This window comes from Cricetulus griseus, chromosome 2, assembly GCF_003668045.3.
Source record: "Cricetulus griseus strain 17A/GY chromosome 2, alternate assembly CriGri-PICRH-1.0, whole genome shotgun sequence".
In the NCBI taxonomy this organism is placed as follows: domain Eukaryota; kingdom Metazoa; phylum Chordata; class Mammalia; order Rodentia; family Cricetidae; genus Cricetulus; species Cricetulus griseus.
This window is the reverse complement of record NC_048595.1, coordinates 25,989,495-26,012,518: the sequence shown is the minus strand read 5'-3', so window position 1 is coordinate 26,012,518 and position 23,024 is coordinate 25,989,495. Positions and strand designations below refer to the sequence as shown.

General features: G+C 41.2%; 1 protein-coding gene across 1 annotated transcript; it reads right to left on the bottom strand.

Annotated features, from left to right (window-relative positions):
- Positions 1-9,807: 9,807 nt before the first annotated feature.
- On the bottom strand, positions 9,808-22,671 carry Zmym1 (zinc finger MYM-type containing 1). Its single transcript, XM_027399315.2, has 6 exons — positions 22,478-22,671; positions 18,056-18,230; positions 15,036-15,186; positions 14,082-14,216; positions 13,907-13,944; positions 9,808-12,105 (listed from the first exon to the last, which is right to left on the bottom strand). Exons 1-6 carry the CDS (start codon positions 22,669-22,671, stop codon positions 9,808-9,810), a joined length of 2,991 nt encoding a protein of 996 aa, XP_027255116.2.
- Between the last annotated feature and the right edge of the window lie 353 nt (positions 22,672-23,024).

Here is a 23,024-nt window from a genome sequence, read left to right as displayed (position 1 = left end):
TTCATTGTGTTTATAAAATACACTGAGAGAGACTACTTAACCTTATTCTTTAAGGCAAGGTCTCTCAGTGAAACCAAGAACTTAATATGGCTAGTCTCCTGATTATGCTAGCCAGCTTTGTTTTGGGGAATTCATGTGTCTGCCAAGCAACCGTCTTACCTGGGAAGCCATGGTCCCAGCTCACTTCCACCATTATTTGATATCTTGCATTATTGACCTATATTTTGACTTTTTTGTTGTTTTGTTTTTTTCGAGACAGGGTTTCTCTGTGTAGCTTTGGAGCATATTCTGGCACTCTCTCTGGAGACCAGGTTGGCCTCGAACTCACAGAGATCCACCTGCCTCTGCCTCCCAAGTGCTGGGATTAAAGGCGTGCGCCACAAATGCCCAGCTAAGGTTGACTTGTTTTTTGAGAGGAATTCTGTGTGTAACTGTACTAGCTGTCCTGGAACTCTGTAGACCAGGCTGGCCTCATACTCACTGATACCTACCTGCCTCTGCTTCTAAAGGGGCATACAATTACCACCTAGTGACTTTTTTTTTTTTTTTTTGAAATAGGGTTTCTCTGTATAGCCCTGTCTGTCCTAAACTTGCTTTGTAGACCAGAGGTCCACCTTACACTCCCCCCTGTGTTCTGGGACTAAAGTCATGGGCCACCACCCCCCAGCCATTATTTATATATATATTTATTTTTAAATAAAGCAAATACTTGGTTTCTTTTCATTTGTGGTAGCATTTAAAATGACATTTAAACATAAGTTCCCCCTTTACATTTCTTTAAATTTATTTTTATTAAAATTTGTTTTATGTGCATTGATACGAAGGTGTCAGTTCCTGGAACTGAAGTTAGACACTTTTGAGCTGCCATGTGGGCTCTGGGAATTGAACCCAGGTCCTCTGGCATTGCAGCCAGTGTTCTTTGATTACTGGGCTATCTCTCCCATCCCTATCTTTCCAATTTCATAGCTAATTGACTATTTTTCAAGAGGGTTTCTCTGTATAACAGTCCTAGATGTCCTGGAAATGGCTTTTCAGATCAGATCAGGCTGACCTTGAACTCAGAGATCTGCCTGCCTTCTGCCTCCCCAGTGTTGGCATTAAACGCATGCTCTAAAAGGTATTGGAGAGACAACTCAATGGTTAAGAGCACTGGTTGCTCTTCCAACGGTCCTGAGTTTAGTTCCCATCAACCACATGGTGGCTCACAACCAACTATAATGAATTCTGGTGGGCAGGCATACATGCAGGCAGAACACTGTATACATAAACAAAACATCTTTCTAAAAAATCTAAAACCACCATTGGCCACCTTTGTTTTTTAGATGGATTTATTTGGGTAAGGTTTCACTAGGTAGCTTGGCTTGTCTGAAACTATGTGGACCAAGTTAGCCTCCAGCTCAGAGATTTGCCTCTGCTTCTTGAGTATGGAGTAAAATGTATGTGCCACCACCCCCAGACTTTTTTTTATGTGTAGGAGTCTTGCCTGCATGTATGTGGTATGTGTCATCAATGTGCCAGTGCCCAATGAGGCCATAAGATGCTCTCCTACACTCTAAGGACACCTGTATTCATGTAGCATAGACTCAGACACACACACAGATACATAAATAAATCTTAAAACAAAACAAAACGGGAAGGCAAAATAACCATACACATAGAAATAAATAAAAATCTTATGCTTTGGATGACCTAGCTAGCCTTTAATATTAGAGCCATCTCTCCAGCTCAAATAAAAAATATCTATAAAATGTATTTACAATCAAGAGGCATATAGATTAAAAAAATTCTAGAAGCATAATTTTCAAGACAAAATAATGAGAGCTATAAGAAGAACCACCTGAAATTATTCTACTTGACTCAGTTAAACCTCTCTACAAAACAAGTAGGCCAATTCTATTATGCATAATTTCTGATGACAACTATTTAGACACCTTAATAATGACCAGGAAACTTTCAAGACCTCAAGAAAAATAAAATTACTGTTGTAATTAGTACTATCTAAGGAGTCATTTCTTTTTTCTTTTGTTTTTTGAGACAGGGTTTTTCTGTGGCTTTGGAGGCTGTCCTGGAACTCGATCTGTAGACCAGGCTGGTCTTGAACTCACAGATGTACACCTGCCTCTGCCTCCCGTGTGCTGGGATTAAGGCGTGCACCACCCCCCCCACCCCTACTCCCTGGCAAGGAGTCATTTCTTATAGAGAAAAAATTTTTTTACACTTATTTGGAGAGAAAGTGTGTGTAAGCCACAGGGCAACTTGTGTAAATCGGTTTTCTGCCCCAGAATATATTCAATAGAATCAAACTCAAGCCTGAATCACCTACATCGTACATAAAACAAGGATCTGGAGCCATGGCTCAGTGGTGAAGAGCACTGACTGCTCTTCCAGAGGATGCTGCTCTATTCAGAGCACCTTCATGGCTACTGAGAACGATTTGCAACTCCATTTTCAGGGGATCCATAACCCTCTTCTGGCCTCCTGCACCAGACATGCATGTTACCATAAACATACACACATGCAGATAAACCATTATCCATCCATCCATCCATCCATCCATCCATCCATCCATCCATCCAAAGTAAAACCTGTTGTTTTGTTTTTTGAGATAAGGTTTCTCTGTGTAAGAGTCCTAGCTGTCATGGAACTTACTCTGGAGACCAGGCTGGCCTCGAACTCAGAGATCCACCTGCCTCTGCATGCTGAGCTCTGGGATTATAGACATGGGCCACCACAGCCCAGCACAAAATAAAATCTTAAAAGACTATCCTGAGTGATGATTGATCTTTACTCTTTGAGGGTGTCTAATTGAGCCAATCATCAGGTCATTATCATCATACAGCTAATCTGTGCTCAGCTCAGTCCTTGCCACACATTGTTAGGAGAATCTGGCAAATGAAGTGATTCAGGCTTAAAGGGCAGAAAGCAGCGGGGCTGAGACGGACCAGGCTGGGCTGTTCTGGAATTACATCCCTTGTAAGGCACTCATTCAGTTGACCTCAGCTTTCCTGTCCCTGTGTAAACCCTCATCTGCTTGCCCTCTGCTCACATCCTGTAATGACACTAGTGGAAGATTCTCTTCCTGATCTGGAGAGACAGTTGGAGGAAGGACCTGGAAATGTGAGAGAATTACCGTCCCTGGGAGAACTTTGAGTGCTTCAGCGAGCTCCCTGCAGCAGAGCCCGGCTATCTCTTGGGGCTATCTCCATGGTTGCACCTGGCGCCCTGGTCCTGATGGCTAGTTGCTTCCAGACTGGTTGGGAACCCCATCCATTAACATCTTCCACTGGATTGTTACCATTCTTTCTTCCATCATTTCTTTGCTTCTGTTTCCTTGGATCACCACCCATGTAAACTACTAAAATCCAAGACCTTATCTCAGACCCTCTTTTGGGGAAAACTAAGAAATCCATCAAGGGCAGGAGAGATGGCTCAGAGGTTAAGAACACTGCCTGTTCTTCCAAAGGTCTTGAGTTCAATTCCCAGCAACCACATAGTGGCTCAAAACCATCTGTAATAAGATCTGGTGCCCTTTTGTGGCCTGCAGTAATACATGCAGGCAGAACATAAAAATCTAAAAAAAAAAAAAAACTTTAAAAAAGAAATCCATCAACTATGACTCTAAGAAATAAGACATATATGAAACATGTTTTTGCATTATCATTGGTAAAGAAATACATGCTACTTGTTCCACCAACTCTGAAGAAGCAGACAGATTCCTGGCTGTTGTCTTCCTCCCCCTTCTCTCCCTCTCTCTGTGTCTGTGTCTCTATCTTCTCTCTTTCCTTCCCTTATTTTCTTACCTCCTCCTCCTCAATAAATTCTTCCATATAAGCTAAAAAGAATGAAATACATGTTGACAGCCAGAGCTGTTACATAAACCTGTTTGAGAGAGGAAAGAAAAAAAAAAGAAAAAAGAAAAAGAAATACAGGTAGTAGTCAGATGTGCTGGCACACGCCTTTAATTCCAGCACTCAGGAGGCAGAGGCAGGCGATCTCTGTGACTTCAAGGCCAGCCAGATCTGTCTACACAGCAATTTCAGGACAGCCAGAACTACACGGAGACTTTGTCTCAAAAAAGAAAGGAAGGAAGGAAGGAAGGAAGGAAGGAAGGAAGGAAGGAAGGAAGGAAGGAAGGAAAGGAAGGAAGAGAGGGTGGGCCCAAGTGTCTATTCAGTTCACACTGTAACTTGGCTTCACTGTAGTATTATGAGTGAATGATTCATAAATTGTATATGTTTAAGCCGGGCGTTGGTGGCGCACATCTTTAATCCCAGCACTCGGGAGGCAGAGGCAGGCGGATCTCTGTGAGTTCGAGGCCAGCCTGGTCTCCAGAGCGAGTGCCAGGACAGGCTCCAAAGCTACACAGAGAAACCCTGTCTCGAAAAACAAACAAACAAAAAAATTGTATATGTTTGGCTGGAAGTGTGTGGCTCAGTTGTAGAGCATGTGCTTAGCATGTGCTAGGTACTGGGTTCATCTTAGTTTGTAAACAAGTTAAATGTACAGATTTTTATGTACATCCATGCATATTCCTGTTGTGTGATGTTTTTGCTTTTTTGGCTTTTTGGGGGACCTCCCACCCAGCTCCCAAATAAATCATACATGGAGGCTTATTCTTAATTATGACTTCCCAGCCTTAGCTTGGCTCATTTCTTGCCAGCCTTTAAAAGAAATAATCTATTTAATCTTTATTTTATGTGCTTTGGGTTGAAGATATCAGATCTCCTAGAACTAGAGTTACAGTTGTAAGCTGACATATGGGTTCTGGGAATTGAACCCGAGTCCTCTGGAAGAACAGTCAGTACTATTAAGTACTGAGACAACTCTCCAGCCCTCTTGCCAACTGCTAACTTCAATTATCCAGTCTTTCTTTTGCCTGTAGACTTTTTCTCTTCTATTCCTGTATACTTTTCTGTTTCTTATTCTGTGGCTTGCTGTGTAGCTGGGTGGCTGGCCCCTGATGTCCTCCTCCCCTTGTTCTCTCTTTACTCCTTCCTTTGCCCCCAGATTTCTCCTCATATTTATTCTGCCAGCCAGCCCCACCTATTTCTCTGTTCTGCCTCCATATTGGCGGTTCCCTCAATATTGGCCATTCTGCTCTCTACTACACCATCCCATGTTTTAGACAGGCACAGTAACAGAGCCTCACAGAGTTAAACAGATGCAGCATAAACAAAAGTAACACACCTTAAAATAATATCCCCCCAACACATTCCCGTGTGTGTGTGTGTGTGTGTGTGTGTGTGTGTGTGTGTGTGTGTGTGTGTGTGTGATTTTGAGATAAACTTGCTTTCTGTAGCTCAAGCTGGCCTGGAACTCAGCTAGACACCCTTAGACACCCAAATGCTGGTATTTACTAAAAGGATCTCTTCCTGGCTTTGTTTGTTGGGGTTGTTTTTAGACAGAGTCTCTCAATGTAGTTCTGACGGTCTTGAAGCTCTATATAGACCAGGCCTTCCTTCAACATTCTGGGATTAAAGGCATATGCATCTTAGGCTGGCCTCAGATTCACTGTATAGTAGAGGATGGCCTTGAACTGTTTTTTAAAGAGGGGTCTTTGTCTTCATGCACATTGCACACCAGAAGAGGACATTGGATTGTATAGAGACTAGTTATAGAAGGTTGTGAGGTGGTATATGTACTGGGACTTGAACCCAGGACCTCTAGAAGAGCAGCCAATGCTCCAGTACTGAAATCTCTTCTGCCCCCCCCCTTGATGTTTCGAGACAGGGTTTCTCTGTGTTGTTCTGGCTGCCCTGGAACTTAATCTGTAGAGCCTGTGTCACCACTGCTGGCACCCATGGGACTTTAAAAACTAGTTTCATGATCTTTGCCCCAGACCAATTGACTCATAATTTCCAAGGACAAGACACAGAATTCTAATTGCTTTGACATATTTGGATAAAGCTGTAAATATTTTAAAGCAATAGAACGGGAACCCTTGCTTTTCCTCTGAAGACTCATTTTGCTAATACTTTAAAAGCTAGTGAAAAGATAAGGTGACAAATGGGTTCCAATGACAAGGGCTGAGTCCTAATAATGTGCTCAGAAATGCTTCTCAATGCATTCATCTGTTTAATCCCTACAGCCCTGTGAGTGGGTTCCTTTTTTCTTTTTTGGGGGGTGAGGTGGGGTGAGGTGGGGTGAGGTGTGTGTTTTGAGACAGGGTTTCCCTGTGGCTTTGGAGGCTGTCCTGGCACTCGCTCTTGTAGACCAGGCTGGCCTCGAACTCACAGAGATCTGCCTGCCTCTGCCTCCCGAGTGCTGGGATTAAAGGCATGTGCCACCAATGCCTGGCCAAACATTTTAAAATTAACATTAAACCTCTGATTTTTTTTGGGGGGGGGTTGAGACATGGTTTCTCTGTGTAATAGCCTTTGGCTGTCTTGGAACTTGCTTTGTAGACCAGGCTGTCCTTGGACTCACAGAGATCCATCTGCCTCTGTCTCCCTCCCTGGTGGGATTAAAGGCCCAAGACCCCAGCTGCCCAGCTATGAGTGGTTATTTTTAAAAGCAGTTGTGGGATTGGGCAGAACATTAAAGTCTCCATTTACATAAGGTTGTTACCCCCCCCCCCGCCACCCCCGCCACATATCAGAAATAGCAAAATTGAAGGCTGCTTTCATTTGATGTGCTAATAAAAACAAGAACTTTCTGGCTACAGGCAGTGGTGGCGCACACCTTTAGTCCCAGTACTTGGGAGGCAGAGGCAGGCAGATATCTGTGAGTTCAAGACCAGCCTGGTTTATAGGAGCTAGTTCCAGGACAGCCTCCAAAGCCACAAAGAAACCCTGTCTTGAACAGCCCCCCCCCCAAGAACCTTCTGACCTACACACACACACACACACACACACACACACACACACACACACACACACGCACAGGCACATGGTTCATGGCCATACCCACAAATAAATCAATCTAATTTACTTAGAGACTGGGTCTATGTAGTCCTGGCAATCTGGGAACTCAAATGATCCTCCTATCTCTGTCTCCCAAGTGCTGGGAGTATGAGCCATCACGCCATGATTGGACTACCTGTTTATGTCCTACCTAGATCTTTTTTTTTTTTTAAAGATTTTATTTATTTATCATGTATACAGTCTTATGCCTGCATGCCAGCAAAGGGCACCAAATCTCATTCAAAGTGGTTGTGAGCCACCATGTGGTTGCCGGGAATCGAACTTAGGACCTCTGGAAGAGCAGTCAGTGCTCTTACCCGTTGAGCCATCTCTCCAGCCCCTACTTAGATCTTTTAAAGAAGTAAATCTTTTTAATGGTTTATGTGCATTGTGTTTTGCCTGCATGTATGTCTGTGTGAATGTATCAGATTCCTGAGTCACAGAGAGTTGTGAGCTGCCACATGGGCTGGGAATTGAACCTGGGTCCTCTGGAAGAGCAGCCAGTGCTCCTAACAGTTTTCCAGGCCCCAATCAATAACCTGTTTCCCAGGTGGCTAAGAGCACTAAATGTAAAGCAATTTGAAAAGTACTATGTTACAAAATAGGTACTTAACAAAGATACTTGCTCTACTTTCCAGAAGGTGTGCAGGGGAATCAACCAAATACCTGGAAAAAAAGCAAATCACCAATCTTTTGATTTTGATGAGATGGAAATCAGATAATCAAAACTAAAAATTACATGTGGAAGAGGTGACTTCAGAGAAAAATTCATGGCTTTAAGGACTTACATTCCAAGGATCAAACAATAAAAGTACAGAGAATAAACATTCAGTATAAGGTCAACTCTCTATTTCAAACAAGCAGCTATTAATGAGCACACTGGAATGATAACAGCAAACAGTGAACAATGCAAAAAGATAGACAAGGTGGGAATGTTTAAGTATGCTCAGGCCTTGATGAAATTATAAGAGGTACATGACCTCAACAACTATGTCCACTTCAACATTAGGTATCCTAGAAAAGACTGTGCTAAGTGTTATGTGGCTGGGTAAAGTTAATTCTTGTTTTTTTTTTTCTTCCCCCTTTTAAGACAAGATTTCTTTGCGTAGCCTTGGCTGTCCTTGAACTAGTTGTGTAGACCAGGCTGTTCTTGCATTTTATCCTAGTAGCTTGTTAAAAGCTGCTTTTCCTAGTGTCAGAAATACATGATGGCCTTTCTCTAACTCTGTCCCCATGCCAGTCACCAGCCCTAGAACCCCAAGTGTTAGAGCCCCTTCCTGCATGCTGGAGCGCCACAGGATCTCACACCTGAAGACATAAGCCTTGTGCCTGCCTGCCCACGCCTCTTGCTAGTAGTCCGAGATGCTCACCTTTACTGCATAGCTAAGGATCTCTGGGTTTTCACCTTACCTAAGTCCATGAAGGTCAATGAACCCAGGATGTGTTACACCTCAGAGTGAAGAATGGGTGGTTAACAACAGAGCAAAAGACCTCTTGCAGAAACCACAGGGGATGAGTGAGTTTGGGCAATGAATATGAGGCTAACCAGACCATGACTGGAGAACCAGTAAACTGTCCACTCACACTCACCCCGAGGACATGCAGGCTGAAGATGCACTTGCCAGCACAGGTGCAGTTCAGGAGTAGACAACAGTCAAGGAGCAATTCTAGGGGCTTGTAGCTCCCATGGAATTGGTTCTAGTCTTGGGTCAGATGAAGTGTTGGACTGCTGAAGGTTCTCTGAGAACCTGGAATGAGTTCCCTGCTCCTGAATGATGGTCAGATACTGCCTGTTTAAACTTCTTCCCTTTACTCTTTTTTTGGGGGGAGTGGTGGAGGGGGCTCAAGACAGGGTTTATCTGTGGCTTTGGAGTCTGTCCTGGAACTAACTCTTGTAGACCAGGCTGGTCTCGAACTCACAGAGATCCTCTTGCCTCTGCCTCCAGAGTGCTGGGACCAAAGGTGTGCGCCACCACAGCTCCACTCTTCCCTATACTCTTTAAAATGAGGCAGCTAGGTAAGAGACCCAAAGCTGAACCCAGCTTTGCTAAAATTCTACTTCCCAGCCCTCCTTCCTCTTGGAATGCGCTAAAACAGATATTAAAGGGTCACCACTGCCTAGTCCTTCACCCTGTATTTCAAACCTTAAGCTCAAAGCCACTCCATGTCTCTACCAGTACACAATAAGCTGGGCAGTGGTGACGCATGCCTTTAAACCCAGCACTCAGGAGGTTGAGGTAGGTAGATCTCTGTGAGTTCAAGGCCAGCCCGGTCTACAGAGCTAGTTCCAGGACAGTCAAGTGTACATGAAGAAAACTTGTTCTGAAAAACCAAAAGAAGAAAAAAGAAAGCTAAGTTCCATTGGACTCCAGAGTCCTAATTCTCTGCTGTATCTCCAGTACTTACAATAGTAGCTGGTACGTGGTATGTAGTAGCTGCTCAGTAATTGTGTTAAATATACATGTGCCGGGGCTGGAGAGATGGCTCAAAGGTTAAGAGCACTGACTGCTCTTCCAGAGGTCCTGAGTTCAATTCCCAGCAACCACATGGTGACTCACAACTATCCGTGACTCACAACCATCCGTTATGAGATCTGGTGCCCTCTTCTGGTGTGCAGATATACATGGAAACAGAGTGTTGTATACATAATAAATAAATAAAATCTTTAAAAAAAACATTAAAAAAATATACATGTGCCTTAACACACAGTCTGTCAAGAGGAGAAAAAGAGGTAAAATTAGGTAGGTCAAAAAAAAAAAAAAAAGTAGGTAGGTCACAGGAGCTCACAAATTCAAGACTAGCCCAGGCAACATACTAAGACTATCTCTAAAGAACAAACAACAAACAAAACTTTATTAGGATTCCAATAAAAACACAAACTTCTTTTGAGTTTGAAGTTACAAGTCTATGTATGTATTTTCATTTGACTAATAAACTTTTCCACAATCCCATCGAGTCTTTCAGGCTCCATCAATTTATTTACCAGTTCTTGTTCAACTGCCATCAGAGCCAGGCCAGTATATTTCTCTTGTCCCATGGTACGAAGTAAGTATTTTTTAAGATGAGGCAGTGTGGAAAATGACTTTTCATTATTTGTTGAAGTAATTGGCCAAGATAAAGCAATATGTAACAGTTTCGAGATACAAGGAATATTATTGTGGAGACCATGCTGGCTAAATAAACAGCCAAGGTCAACGAAGCTTAAAGATCCATAATCTGTAACAAAATTGAGATTTGCATACTGCCGGTAAAATCTAAGTTCAGGGATAATGTCTGCATCAAGCTTATAAAATTCTTGAACATGTTTTGCTGCTGCTTCATCTAAGGGTTCATTCCATTTAAACAATAGCTCTGAAATTTGTTTCATTTTGCAATAGTCAAACTCTGAAAAACATAACTTTAAATTTTTTAATACACTATCCAAACCTTGGTAATAAACATTAATTTTATAGTGTTCATGTGCTGCAGTAGGACAAAACATACTCTCCAAGTTGCCAGGATCTACTGTTTTCTGAATTTTTCTTCTTTTTTGAAAGGCGGGCTTTTCAACTTCAAAACCCTTACTGGTAATTTTTTTACATATTTCAGCTGCTCCATCCCAGATACTCTTGAAATACATGTCACTCCTTTCAGAAGATAAACATTCCAAAATTGCTTCTATTTTTGAAAACAAAGAAAAGATGTCCACAGTTTCACTCTGAAACTCTCTAGAAAGAATTCCTGTAATACTAAGTACTCGATAAAGAAATTTCAAACAGAATATAAATTCAAACTTGGTAACCACCACCAACAGATCATTCAGTTGGTCAGCCACAGCTGTGCCTGAGGAATGTCGAGACACTGCATTCAGTGTCTCAATGATCTCTGGAAGACATTCTGTCACAGACAGTAACAAGTGATCGTGGGCTGTCCAGCACGTCTGTGATGTGTGTTTTTTACAGGTTTTATTTTGACTTAGTTTGCACCTGGTTTGCAAAGTTGCCAACATTTCTCCTGACATACGAACAGTGTTGAACAAAGAACTAAGAGCATTTAGTGTACTCCGGAGTTCTTTTACTTCTTTACAAAAACTAATGACTGCTAATTCAAAAAAATGTGCGTAACAATGTACATATAAAGCTCGTGGCTCTTCCTTCTTCAATTCTGTTACAACTTCATTAAATTTTACTCTCAAATTCGTGGCACTATCATAGGCTTGACCACATATCTTATTAAAATCAATCCCGACCTGCTGGAGGTAAGCTTTGATATGCTTGTGTACAGGGACTGCAGCCATCTTCTCAATATTAACAAACCCCAGGAACCTTTCTTTAACAAGAACAGCACTTGAGGTTTTTTGTGGGTATCTCACACACACTGAAAGCTGTCCTTTAGTGGCAATATCGGTTGTCTCCTCACATATTACTGAAAAAGCTGAGGAGACATTGATCTCACTCACAATGTCTTGCAAGATTTCAGCCTGTATTATTTCAATAATCTCCTCCTGGACTTGGGTACTACAATAGAAGTCAACATGTGAACTCATGCGCCGAAACACTTCTCCTCCTTTATCTCTTGCTCTAATTTCTAGTAATTCCAAAAAATTGCCTTTATTAATGGATGAGATAGACTGGTCATTTCCTTTTAGGAGCAAACACTGTTTTCCAAGAAATAAGATGTTTTCAATGATGAGCTTTAGGTACCTTTTATTTCCCTCAACACGTTTTGAATAAACAGATGAACCATCACGTGGCATTTCATCCAGAAAGTGGTACTGTCTCCAAAACTTCAGTGACTTTAAATGCATTTCACTTTCTTCATGCTTCCTGAATTTTTCTAGCATTTTCTCCCAGTCAGCAGTTCCTTGGGGTGCAAATGATTGTCTCTGGCAGCTAAAATTTTTCTGGTAGAACAAGTGGCAAGAATAGCAGAATGCAACATCATTCCTAGTACTGTGGTTCAAATGCTGAGAACCTGAGCGCCAAGATTTTCTAATACTTTGTGATTCTTTTTTAACTTTTTGCACTGTGGATGTAGACTTTGGATAACAAGGTCTATCATTTACTTCCATAGATTCTATGTTGTGTCCCTGCTTTGACCTACTGTTGTTCTGTGCTTCCACACTGGGACCAGCTGTGTCTTCAACGTGCACTGATGAAGACAGGAGAAACCTTGGCTGTTCCACACTATTACCAACACTACTACTGGATTCACTGGGTGAGTTCTTAGGACAAAAATGATAAAATAACAATTGTTTAAGTATTTTCAAATAATAAAAATACCACACAAACTGTAGTATAAACTTCTCTATGAGAGACATTAACAATTATTATTCACCATGTAGATTCAGCACTGATGTTTAAAGGAGCTCTAGGTATAAAATGCAGAAAAATATTTTTTTTTTTTCCCTCAAGACAGGGTTTCTCTGTGCAGCCCTGGAACTTTAACTTTCTCTGTAGACCATGCTGGCCTCGAACTCACAGAGTTCTGCCTGCCTTTGCCTCCCAAGTGCTGGGATTAAAGGTGTGCTAGAAAAAAAAAATTATTACTCAGATGAGTAGAAATATTTACTCAAAAAGGAAGCTAGGCATGGTGGCACTCACCTTTAAATCTAGCACTTTAGAGGCAGAGGAAGGCAGATCTCTGCAAGTTCAAGGTCAGCCAGAGTTACACAGTGAGATCTTGTCTAGGGCTGGGGAGATGGTTCAGTGGTTAAGAGCACTGACTGCTCTTGTAGAAGACCCAGGTTCAATTGCCAGCACCCACATGGCAACTCACAATTGTCTGTAACTCCAGTTCCAGGGAATCTGACATCCTTACATACATGCAGGCAAAACACCAGTGCACATAAAAGAAAAATTAAAAAAAAAGAAAAAGAAATAAGAAAAACTCAGAGAAAAATGCAACAATACTTTAAAATTTGTTTCTATTTTTAATTTTATTTTTTGTTGTTGTTGTGCATGGTGTTTTACCTGCATGAATGTCTGTGCACTACTTATGTGCCTGTTATTTGCAGAGTCAAAAAGAGGGCTTCTCGGATCCCCTGGAACTGGAATTACAGATGGTTGTGGGCTATCATGAGGCTGTCTAGGAACTAAACTCAGGTCTTCTAAGGCAGTAGTCAGTGCTCTTAACTGCTAAGCCATCTCTCCAGCTACAATACCTTATAGCATATATAAAAATGTATCAACAGAGCTAGGTGGTGGTGGCACAAGCCTTTAATCCCAGAACTCAGGAGGCAGAGACAGGCAGATCTCTGTGAGTTCGAGACCAGCCTGGTCTACAAGAGCTAGTTCCAGGACAGCCTCCAAAGCCATAGAAAAACCCTGTATTGAAAAACAAAAACAAAAACAAAAAAAAAAAAAGAAAAAAAATGTATCAACAGTCAGTTGGCATGCCTTTAATCCCCAGCACCCAAGGGTGGAGGGTGGAGGGGAAGGTCCAAACTGGAGACTGGAGAGATGGCTCAGAGGTTAAGAGCACTGACTGCTCTTCCAGAGGTCCTGAGTTCAATTCCCAGCAACCACATGGTGGCTCACAAGCATCCATAATGAGATCTGGCGCCCTCTTCTGGCACGGAGGCAGAATGTTGTATACATAATAAATAAATAAATAAAATAATAAATAATAATAAATAAAATCTTAAAAAAAAATCCCCAGCACTTGGGAGGCAGGTTCAGATCTCAGAACCTAGTCTACAAAGTGGCTTCCAGGACAGGTAGGGATGTTACAGAGAGAAGCCTTGTGTCAAACAAACAAAACATATTACTAAGTAAATTAAAAAAAAAAAAATGTAAAAGAGCTGAGTGGTGGTGGCACATGCCTTTCATCTCAGCACTTGGGAGAAGAAGCAGGTGAATCTCCGAGTTCAAGGCCAGCCTGGTCTACAGAGTCATTTCCAGGACCGCTAGGATTACACAGAAAAACCTTGTCTCAACAAACAAATGAACAAACAACTATCTATGTATGAAAACACAACACACACATTCCTGTTTAAAACTGAAAAGAACTAGGCTAAAACTTACTTGTATAATGACATTTGTAGGAATAGAAGAAAGTGAACCTGTTGAAATAAAGCATATATTCAAGATTTCATACTTTAATAGTACCAAAATCTCATGCAGCTTATTTCCTATCAAGAAACAGACAGACAGAGTCAACAATATGACAAAACATTGTTTATATCAAATGTCTATTTACCTTGTAAGAGATCAGCGTTCATGAGCAGGCCAACATGATCATTTACTAATGACATTATATTACTTATAACTGGAATTGGATATTTCCTTGAAGAAAGATTTCCTTTTGAAGCTTTGTGTACCATGGAAACATTTACTGACAAAAGTAAACAAAAATCCTTGTTATAATCCAGGCAGAAACCAAAGTACGATTTAATAGTGTTTTTGTGCTGAGGGTTATAAATCAGTTGGAGAATGCTTGCCTAGCATACAGTCTAAATGCATCATCACACCTTATCCAGTAGTGGGCATGGAACACAGGGCTTCATGCATGCTGAGCAAGTACTCTGACAATTGAACTACATTACCAGTCTGTTTGGATTTTTGTTTGGTTGCTTGTTTAAGACAAGGTTTCTCTGTATAGCCCTGGCTGTCCTGGAACTTACTCTGTAGACCAGGCTGGCCTCTAACTTAAGAGATCTGTCAGCCTCTGCCTCCCAAGTGTTTAGATTAAAGGCATGCACCACCACTGCCCTTGGAACTTTTTTTTTCTTTTGTAAATAAAGATTTATTTGTGAGGTGAATGTTATTACATGGATGCTGGAATCTGAACTTGATCCTCATAATTGAGCAGAAAGCAGTATTTTTTTTTTTAAAGATTTATTCATCACATATAGTGTTCTGAATGTATGTGTGCTTGCAGGCCTCAAGAGGGCACCAGATCTCATTACAGATGGTTGTGAGCCACCATGTGGTTGCTGGGAATTGAACTCAGGACCTCTGGAAGCAGGCAGTGCTCTTAACCCAAGTCATTTCTCCAGGCTCCAGCAAGCATTCTTGCTGCTAAGCCATCTATCCAGTATTCACTTGGAATTTTAAGTCACTCTAATATGGAAATTAGTCAGTTATAAATTAAAAGCAAAGTGTGTCTGTGTCTCCCAGTACTTAGTAGAACTTTGGAGTTGTTGGGTATTACCTGTCGAAGATTCCATCACGGCACTGTTGTATGAAGAAAAACAAACAGAGCAGAAAACCTCTATGTTCCCCAAGTCATTAGTAATCACAATCATCTCATCTGAGAGTTTCAGTGTTTTGCAAGGAAAAGATCTAAGTATTCTGGGTGGTTTCTGTTTAGAAATTAAAAATAATATTCATATTTCTGGTATATCACATGCAGCGCTAAAAACATTAAGCATACCTACTGTAATTGCTTTTAACTGAAATATACAAACAATAGCAATTTTTTATACTTCCTTAGAAACAATAAGACAGTAGAAGTTGCAACAACAAAACAAAGCAATTTGCAGTTTATCAGAAACTATCCATCATTTAATAGTAATAACACATATGCAATGAAAAAAAAGGTCATAAAAGAGGTTTATTATCCCAGACAACTAAAGCCTATTGAATAAGAACACATGTATAATTATAGTTTCCTTTTTTTTTTTTTAAACTCAGTACATCATCCTTGATCATGACCTCAAGAAAACCTTCTGCCAGGTCTAAGGAGTCAGAAAAGGCTAAACTATTTGAGATACTGAGGCAATAAGTGTTTCTCTAGGACAGTGGCTCCCAACCTTCCTAATGCTGCAACCTTTTAAAACAGTTCCTCATGTTGTGGTGACCCCCAACCATAAAATTATTTTGTCGTTACTTCATAACTGTAATTTTGCTGTTTTGAATTGTCATGTAAATTTCTGATACACAGAATATCTGATATGGAACCCTCAATGGGGTCATGAACACAGTTAAAAACCACTGCTCGAGGTTAACTTCATGGTAAAGATTCACAAGCATAGGCAGAGATATACCTGTCTGTACGTGTGCCTCCCAAGTGCTGGGATTAAAGGTGTGTGCCATCTGTGCCGCTGCTGCCACTCCCACCCGCACCACCCTGCAGAAGAGGGCACCAGATTTTATTGCAGATGGTTGTGAGTCATCATGTGGTTGCTGGGAATTGAACTCAGGTCCTCTGGAAGAGCAACCAGTGCTCTTAACCTCTGAGCCATCTCTCTGGTGGCCTTTAACTGCAGCACTCAGGAGGCAGAGGCAGGTGGATCTCTGTGAGTTAGAGGTTAGCCTAGTCTAAAAAGCCAGTTCCAGGACAACTAAAGTGGTTACACAGAGAAATGCTGTCTTGAGGAAAGAAAAAAAAAAGAAAGAAAGAAAGAAGGAAAAAAAACAGAAACAAAAACAAAACAAAACAAAACAAAAAAAGAATCCCAAACATAAACTGGGCGTTGGTGGCGCAGGCCTTTAATCCCAGCACTCAGAAGGCAGAGGCAGAGGCAGGCGGATCTCTGTGAGTTTGAGACCAGCCGGTCTACAAGAGCCAGTTCCAGGACAGCCTCCAAAGCTACACAGAGAAACCCTGACTCGAAAAACCCAAGGGGGGAAAAATTATTGTGTATACAGTGTTCTGCCTGCATGTATCCCTATGTGCCAGAAGAGGGAACCAGATCTCATTACAGATGTTTGAGAGCCACTATGTGGTTGCTGGGAATTGAACTCAGGACCTCCGGAAGAACAGCCAATGCTCTTAACCTCTGAGCCAGCTCACCAGCCCCAGTTTCATGTTCTTTGTTTTTTGTTTTTGCTTTTACGAGACAAGGTTTCTCTGCATTACTTTGGAGGCTGTCCTGGAACTCACTCTGTAGACCAGGCTGGCTTCAAACTCACAGAGATCCACCTGCCTCTGCCTCCCAAGTGCTGGGATTAAAGGTGTGGGCCACCAACTCCCGGCCAGTTTTATGTTCTTAATGGTATTGGGAGGTAGGCTAAGCACTCTCTTTAAGTGTAACACGATTGAGGGGTGTTTTTTCTTTTTTCTTTTGGTTCCTAGCAGTCTTATTCCACATTGAAATAATTCCCTTCTAAAGTTAACAGGGCTCATACTCCCATAGAGCACTTGCCCATTCGTGAACTGTGTTCCCCTATCATGATTAGAATAAGACTGTCCCAGCAATTGGAGGTTTACTCCTTGTGCAGGTGAATAATGCACCTGTCACTGTTTTTATTTGCACACACCCACCAGGATTTAAATCCTTCTGCTTTTTCCCTCAGGGTTTTTTGTTTTTTTTTTTTTCCCCCTTCATATAGGGTTTCTCTCTATTGCTTTGGAGCCTGTCCTGGAATTAGCTCTGTAGACCAGACTGGCTTCAAACTCACAGAGATCCACCTGCCTCTGCCTCCCGAATGCTGGAATTAAAGGCATGGGCCAGCAACACTCGGCTGTTTTGTTTTGATACAGGGTTTCTCTGTGTAGTTCTAGTCATTCTGGAACTCACTTTGTAGACCAAGCTGGCCTAGAACTCCAAGATCTATCAATTTGCCACTGCCTCTTGAGTGCTGGGATTGAAGGCATGTGCAACCAATGACCCACTTAAAAAAAAAAAAAAAAAAGATAGGGTTTCACTATGTAGCCCTGACCTGGAACTTGGTAAACTTGATGAGATCCACCTGCCTCTGACCCTCAACTACTTGGATTATTACTAGATCACAGAGCTTCACATAGCAATCAAGATATGTATTAGTCCTAATTCACAGACAGGATCAGACCAGTAATTGTGTTCATCTCATTTAGTCCACCACAGCATGGCTAGCCTCTCTAATCTCAGAAGCACCCAAAGGTTCTCCTATAGGAACTGTAAAAGTCTTTTTCATTTTCATCAACTATCAAAGAGCTCCCCAATGATAGCAAACCAGAGATTACCTGGTGGAGGGAATAGCAACTCTTTCTGCTCCCCTGTTTCTATGCACTAGTATTCTCTGCATTATTTAGTATGGAGACTGCACTCCACCTGAGTATGTGTGTAGAACAGACTACAGTCCATGTAACAGTAAGTTCCACAGTTCTTACATCAATTCATAATCATGCTGGCAGCAGAATAAAAATCTGAAAAGTAGGTATTACTCAAAGACTAAAACAACAGAACCAACGACATTTAAACTGAATCCTTAGAACCCTTCTAAATGTTGAAGGTCACCCACACTTACAGTAGATGTCTTCTGACACATGCTGCACCTCAGCAAAGTGCTATCAGTACACATGGCAATGCATGGACTTCTTTTCTCTTCATATGATAAAAGGCAAGATTGGCTACAAAAGTTTTTGTTGCAGCTACTGTCCTTCAACTGGACATTCTTCATATCCTTCAGATTTAAAATGTCTCTAAAACAACAACAAATGCTTGTTAATAGGATGATAAATATATGAAGTAACTCATGAGTTTTGTGTGCACATGAGGGGACCAGAGCAGAATACTAGGTATCTTCCCCTCTTGCTTTCTATATTGTCCTGACCCATGCTAGAACTGGGAGCTAGAGTCACTATTTTGGCTAGTTAGGCAGTGAGCTCTTGGGATCCTTCTGCCATGCATTCACTGTAAAACAAAATATGCCAATTTAGTTTCAGAAATTAAGGATATTATTAATAAAACAATATTTTCAAGTTATTTCAATATGAACCTTGATAATCCCTAGCACCCACATGGAGCCTACAACTGTCTATAATTCCTGTTTCAGGAGATCCAGTGCCCTCTTCTGGATCCAGGGGCAATGCATACACTAGGTACACAGACACATAAGCAGGCAACACCCCCCCACCCCCCCACAAAATTGGAAGGTATTCTGTGACTGTCCTAGTTTGCTACTACTGCTGTGATAAAGGCCATGACCAAAAGCAACTCACTGAGGAAAGGATTTATTTCTGCTTACAACTTTCAGGTCATAATCCATCACTGAAGGAAGTCAGGGCAGGAACTGAAGTAGAGGCCACAGAGGGATGCTGTTTACTGGCTTGCTGTCAACCTGCTTTCTTAGACAACACAGGACCACCTGTCCAAGGGTGGTGCCACCCACAGTGGGATGGGCCCTCCCACATCAATCATTGATTAAGAAAATGCCCTTGTCTACAGGCCAATTTGATGGAGGCATTTTCTCAATTGAAGTTCCTTCTTCCCAGATGACCCTAGCTTGTGTCAAGCTGACAGAAAACTATCAACACGGTCATAAAATGGGACATAAAGCACTTTGTTCTGTCTATCAGTGGTAGACTACTGCCTCAAGACAAAGTCTATATAGGAAATTTGAGTTGCAATCTTAGCCATCTTTTTCACAAAACATTTTTATTTGAACATATGCTAAACTACAGCCCAGAAGTGGACATCGGGCAGCTATTTTCTTGAAAATGAAGAAAGGGGCGCTGGAGAGATGGCTCAGAGGTTAAGAGCACTGACTGCTCTTCTAGAGGCCCTGAGTTCAATTCCCAGCAACCACATGGTGGCTCACAACCATCCGCTATGAGATCTGGTGCCCTCTTCTGGTGTGCAGATATACATGGAAGCAGAATGTTGTATCCATAATAAATAAAATCTTAAAAAGAAAATGAAGAAAGGCTGCCATTTCAAGGAAAACAACTCACAGTATTTACCATTGAGCTTGTAAGTAAAAGTTCTTGTCATTTGTAGCTTAATCAATTCTTTTTTTCCTCTATTTATTATTATTATTATTATTATTATTATTATTATTAATTCAAGTTAGGGAACAGGCTTGTTTCACATGTATTTCACCTCTCCCTTTCCCTCCCCTCACTCCCATTCCTTCTCCCCCAGCTTAATCAATTCTTAAGATTTGAAGGCTTTTCTGGTGAAATTGGTGGTAATTTTTAAAATACTTTCTAGCTCTAACTCTGCCATGGATTTTTGTTTTGTTTTGTTTTGTTCAAGACAGGGTTTCTTTGTGTAACTGCCCTAGATGTCCTGAAACTAGCTCTGTAGACCAGGCTGACCTCCAACTCACAGAGATCTGCCTGCCTCTGCCTCCCGAGTGCTGGGATTAAAGGCGTGCACCACCACCATCCAGCTTGTCATGGGTTTAATTTTCCACGGTAGATAAGCATATAAAAATATATCTGGGGACTGGAGAGATGGGTCAGCATTTAAAGAGCACTGGCTGCTCTTTCAGAGGACCTCAGTTCAATTCCCAGCACCCACATGACAGCTCACAACTAACTGTAACTCCAGTTCTAGGGGATCTGACAACTTTACACCAATGCACATAAAATAATGCTAAATTATTAAAAAAGAAAAAAATATAGCTTACAGTAAAAGTATAAAACCCAATGGGAAGTTCCACAGCTTCTGTTTTCAATTGTTTCTCCAACTGTATACAAGTTCACTGAGTTGTACAGTCTTTGGGTCTGGTTAATTTTGGTATGTGATTTTTTTTTGAATATAATAAAATTTAAAATTCAAAAAGAAAAGGGAAAAAAAGCTAACTATGTTAGAGGGACCCTTACAGTTAACTAAAAATAACTGAGTACAGGTGTGAATTGGGTGGTATAAATAAATTAAACATTAGTGAATAGGCCTATTTTGAACTGGAATGACTGTCTTCAGAATTTCTTTTTGTTTCTAATACTGAAGTGTGGAAATGATGCTTCTTAAACGAATCTTAATTCAATAACAAGTCTCCTGTTTGTAATAGTATTTTAAACATCATCTTCAAAGTCGTACTTCATTAAGTATTAATAAAAAGAAAATAAATCATAGCTTAAAAAAAGGCCTGAAAAATGATTTAAATTTTTGGGATTACAACTGTGGCTGTGGTGGTGTATGCCCTTAATTCCAGCACTCAGGAGGCAGAGGCAAGAGCATAGTTTTGGTTCCAGGACAGCCTGGTCTATAGAGTGAGTTTTAAGTCAGCCAGGAAACCCTGTCTCAAAGGAACGAAAGAAAAAAAAGATGTTACGGAATGTGAAATGTTTACAAATCTCTATAAGGGATCTAGAGAGAAGGTTCAGTGGTTAAGAACACTGGCTGCTCTTTCAGAGGACCTGGGCTCATTCCCAGCAACCACATGTTGTTTCATAACCATCCATAACTACAGCTCCAGGGAACCCAATGTCTTATTCTGATTGCATACAGGCCAACATGTATTGCACATACATACATGCAGGCAAAACACTTAAACATGCAAAATAAGATAAATCTAAGAAGTCTCAATAAAAACATAGATCATTACTATGAATAATGATGGCCTCTTCTAGTCTAAGCATGACTACCATCTCTCAACCGATTTACAATTTCTAGTAAATGTATATATATATAAATTTTTTTTCCAGAGGAAGCTAAAGTTGTCTCCTATTTCTGCTCATACCTGATTGTTATGCTTTAAAAGAACAACTTACACAGTAAATTCTTTCTTGCATGAGTCATTTTCAACGCCCGTGACATGTAGCAAAGCTGGGGCTGAAGAAATGGAGTGCATATATGCTAAACATAGCAACAGAGTGTCTTAACGTCTCAGGGTCTCAGTTTCCTCAAAACCAAAAGAAAAGGTCTGCATTGGGTGATCTCTAATGTCCCTTCCAGGCTTATGATTCTGCAGAAAGAGAAAGCAGGCTGAAGAGAGTGTCCTGGAACCCACAGCTAGAAGGAAAACCAGCGACAGATATAGTACAATACTGTAGGATTGACAAAGCAAAGAGAGGGCTTGGAAAGGTGGCACAGAAGTTAAGGGCACTGACTGCTGTTGCAGAGGACCTGGGTTTGATTTCTAGCAAACCACATGGTGGCTCACAACTGTCTGTAACTCCAGTTTCAAGGGATCAAATACTCTCTTCTAGCCTCTGTAGGCCCCGGGCATGCATATACTGCACAAACACACAAAACACTCATACACAAAACAAAATAAACAAGCCTTAAAAATAAAAAAGGAGGGAAAAGAAAAAGCAAAGATAAAGTTAAGGAAACCTCCAGAAAATAGTACCTGAAACAAAAGACAACATTAAAAGCATCAGCCAAGTAAGGAATTGAATCAATCCTATACCAAGGGTTTGTAAGCCTATTAAAATAAGTGCAGGTAGCCCAACGTGGTGGCACACACCTATAGTCCCAGCACTTGGAAAGCAGAGGCAGGACGAACTTTGTGAGTTCAAGTCCAGCCCGCTCTACACAGTGAGCTCCAGGCTAGCCAAAGGCTAGTAAGACCCTGTCTCAAAACAAAACAAGAAACCCTATGGGAATTGGCAGCAAAGATGAGAAAATAATCTTGAGAGTTGAGTCCCTGACTCAAAAAAAAAAAAAAAAAAAAGGTGCAGATGACATACCACATCCACATTCTGAGCACTGAAAACATACTAATTAATGCTCATAATTCTCACATTTATTTAACAAAACAAAAAAAATGAAACAAAGAAGTTCTCAATGCTTCTCCACCCTTCCCTGTAATGTCTGTAAACCTCAACAACCACCAAAACTACTTCTGAGTGATCTATTAAAGGAACTGGAAGCAGAAGCAAATTCTTCTCACTAAGGAGACACATCTTCAGAGAAGATGAAAATATATAAAACTGTGACCAAAACTCTGACCAAGATCCATGTAGCAAAATAAAACACATAATTTAGGATTACATACCTTGAGCAGTTTAAGCACATCCTCTTGATGGGAGCTGGTGAGATGGTGGATGAAGTGTACTCATTGATGCAGAGTCTGGAGCAGAAGAGTTCAGCAGACCCTTTCTTCTGATACGCAGTCTGCCCCTCCTGTAACACTCTTTTACAACCGTAACAGGAAAGCTGGACAGCTGTGGCTGGAACTGCAGGAAGCATTTTATTCATGCTAGGTGATGCCAGAAGGCTGAAGGTCAGTAGTAGACTGTGGAGCTTTAGGAAGAAAACAGAATTCTCATTTACACGTGTATGCACCCATTTAGTTTAGAGGTTACTTCTAGACATGAAGCCCAACACAGAAAGTAGATAGACTAGCTGGGCAGTGGTGGTACACACCTTTAATCCCAGCACTTGGGTGGCAGAGGCAGGTAGATCTCTTGAGTTTGAGGCCAGACTGGTCTACAGAACAAGTTCTAGAACAGCTAGGGCTATGAAGAGAAGGCCTGTCTCAAAAAATCAAAATACAATAAACAAAACAATAACAACAAAAACCCACTAATAACCAAAAAGAA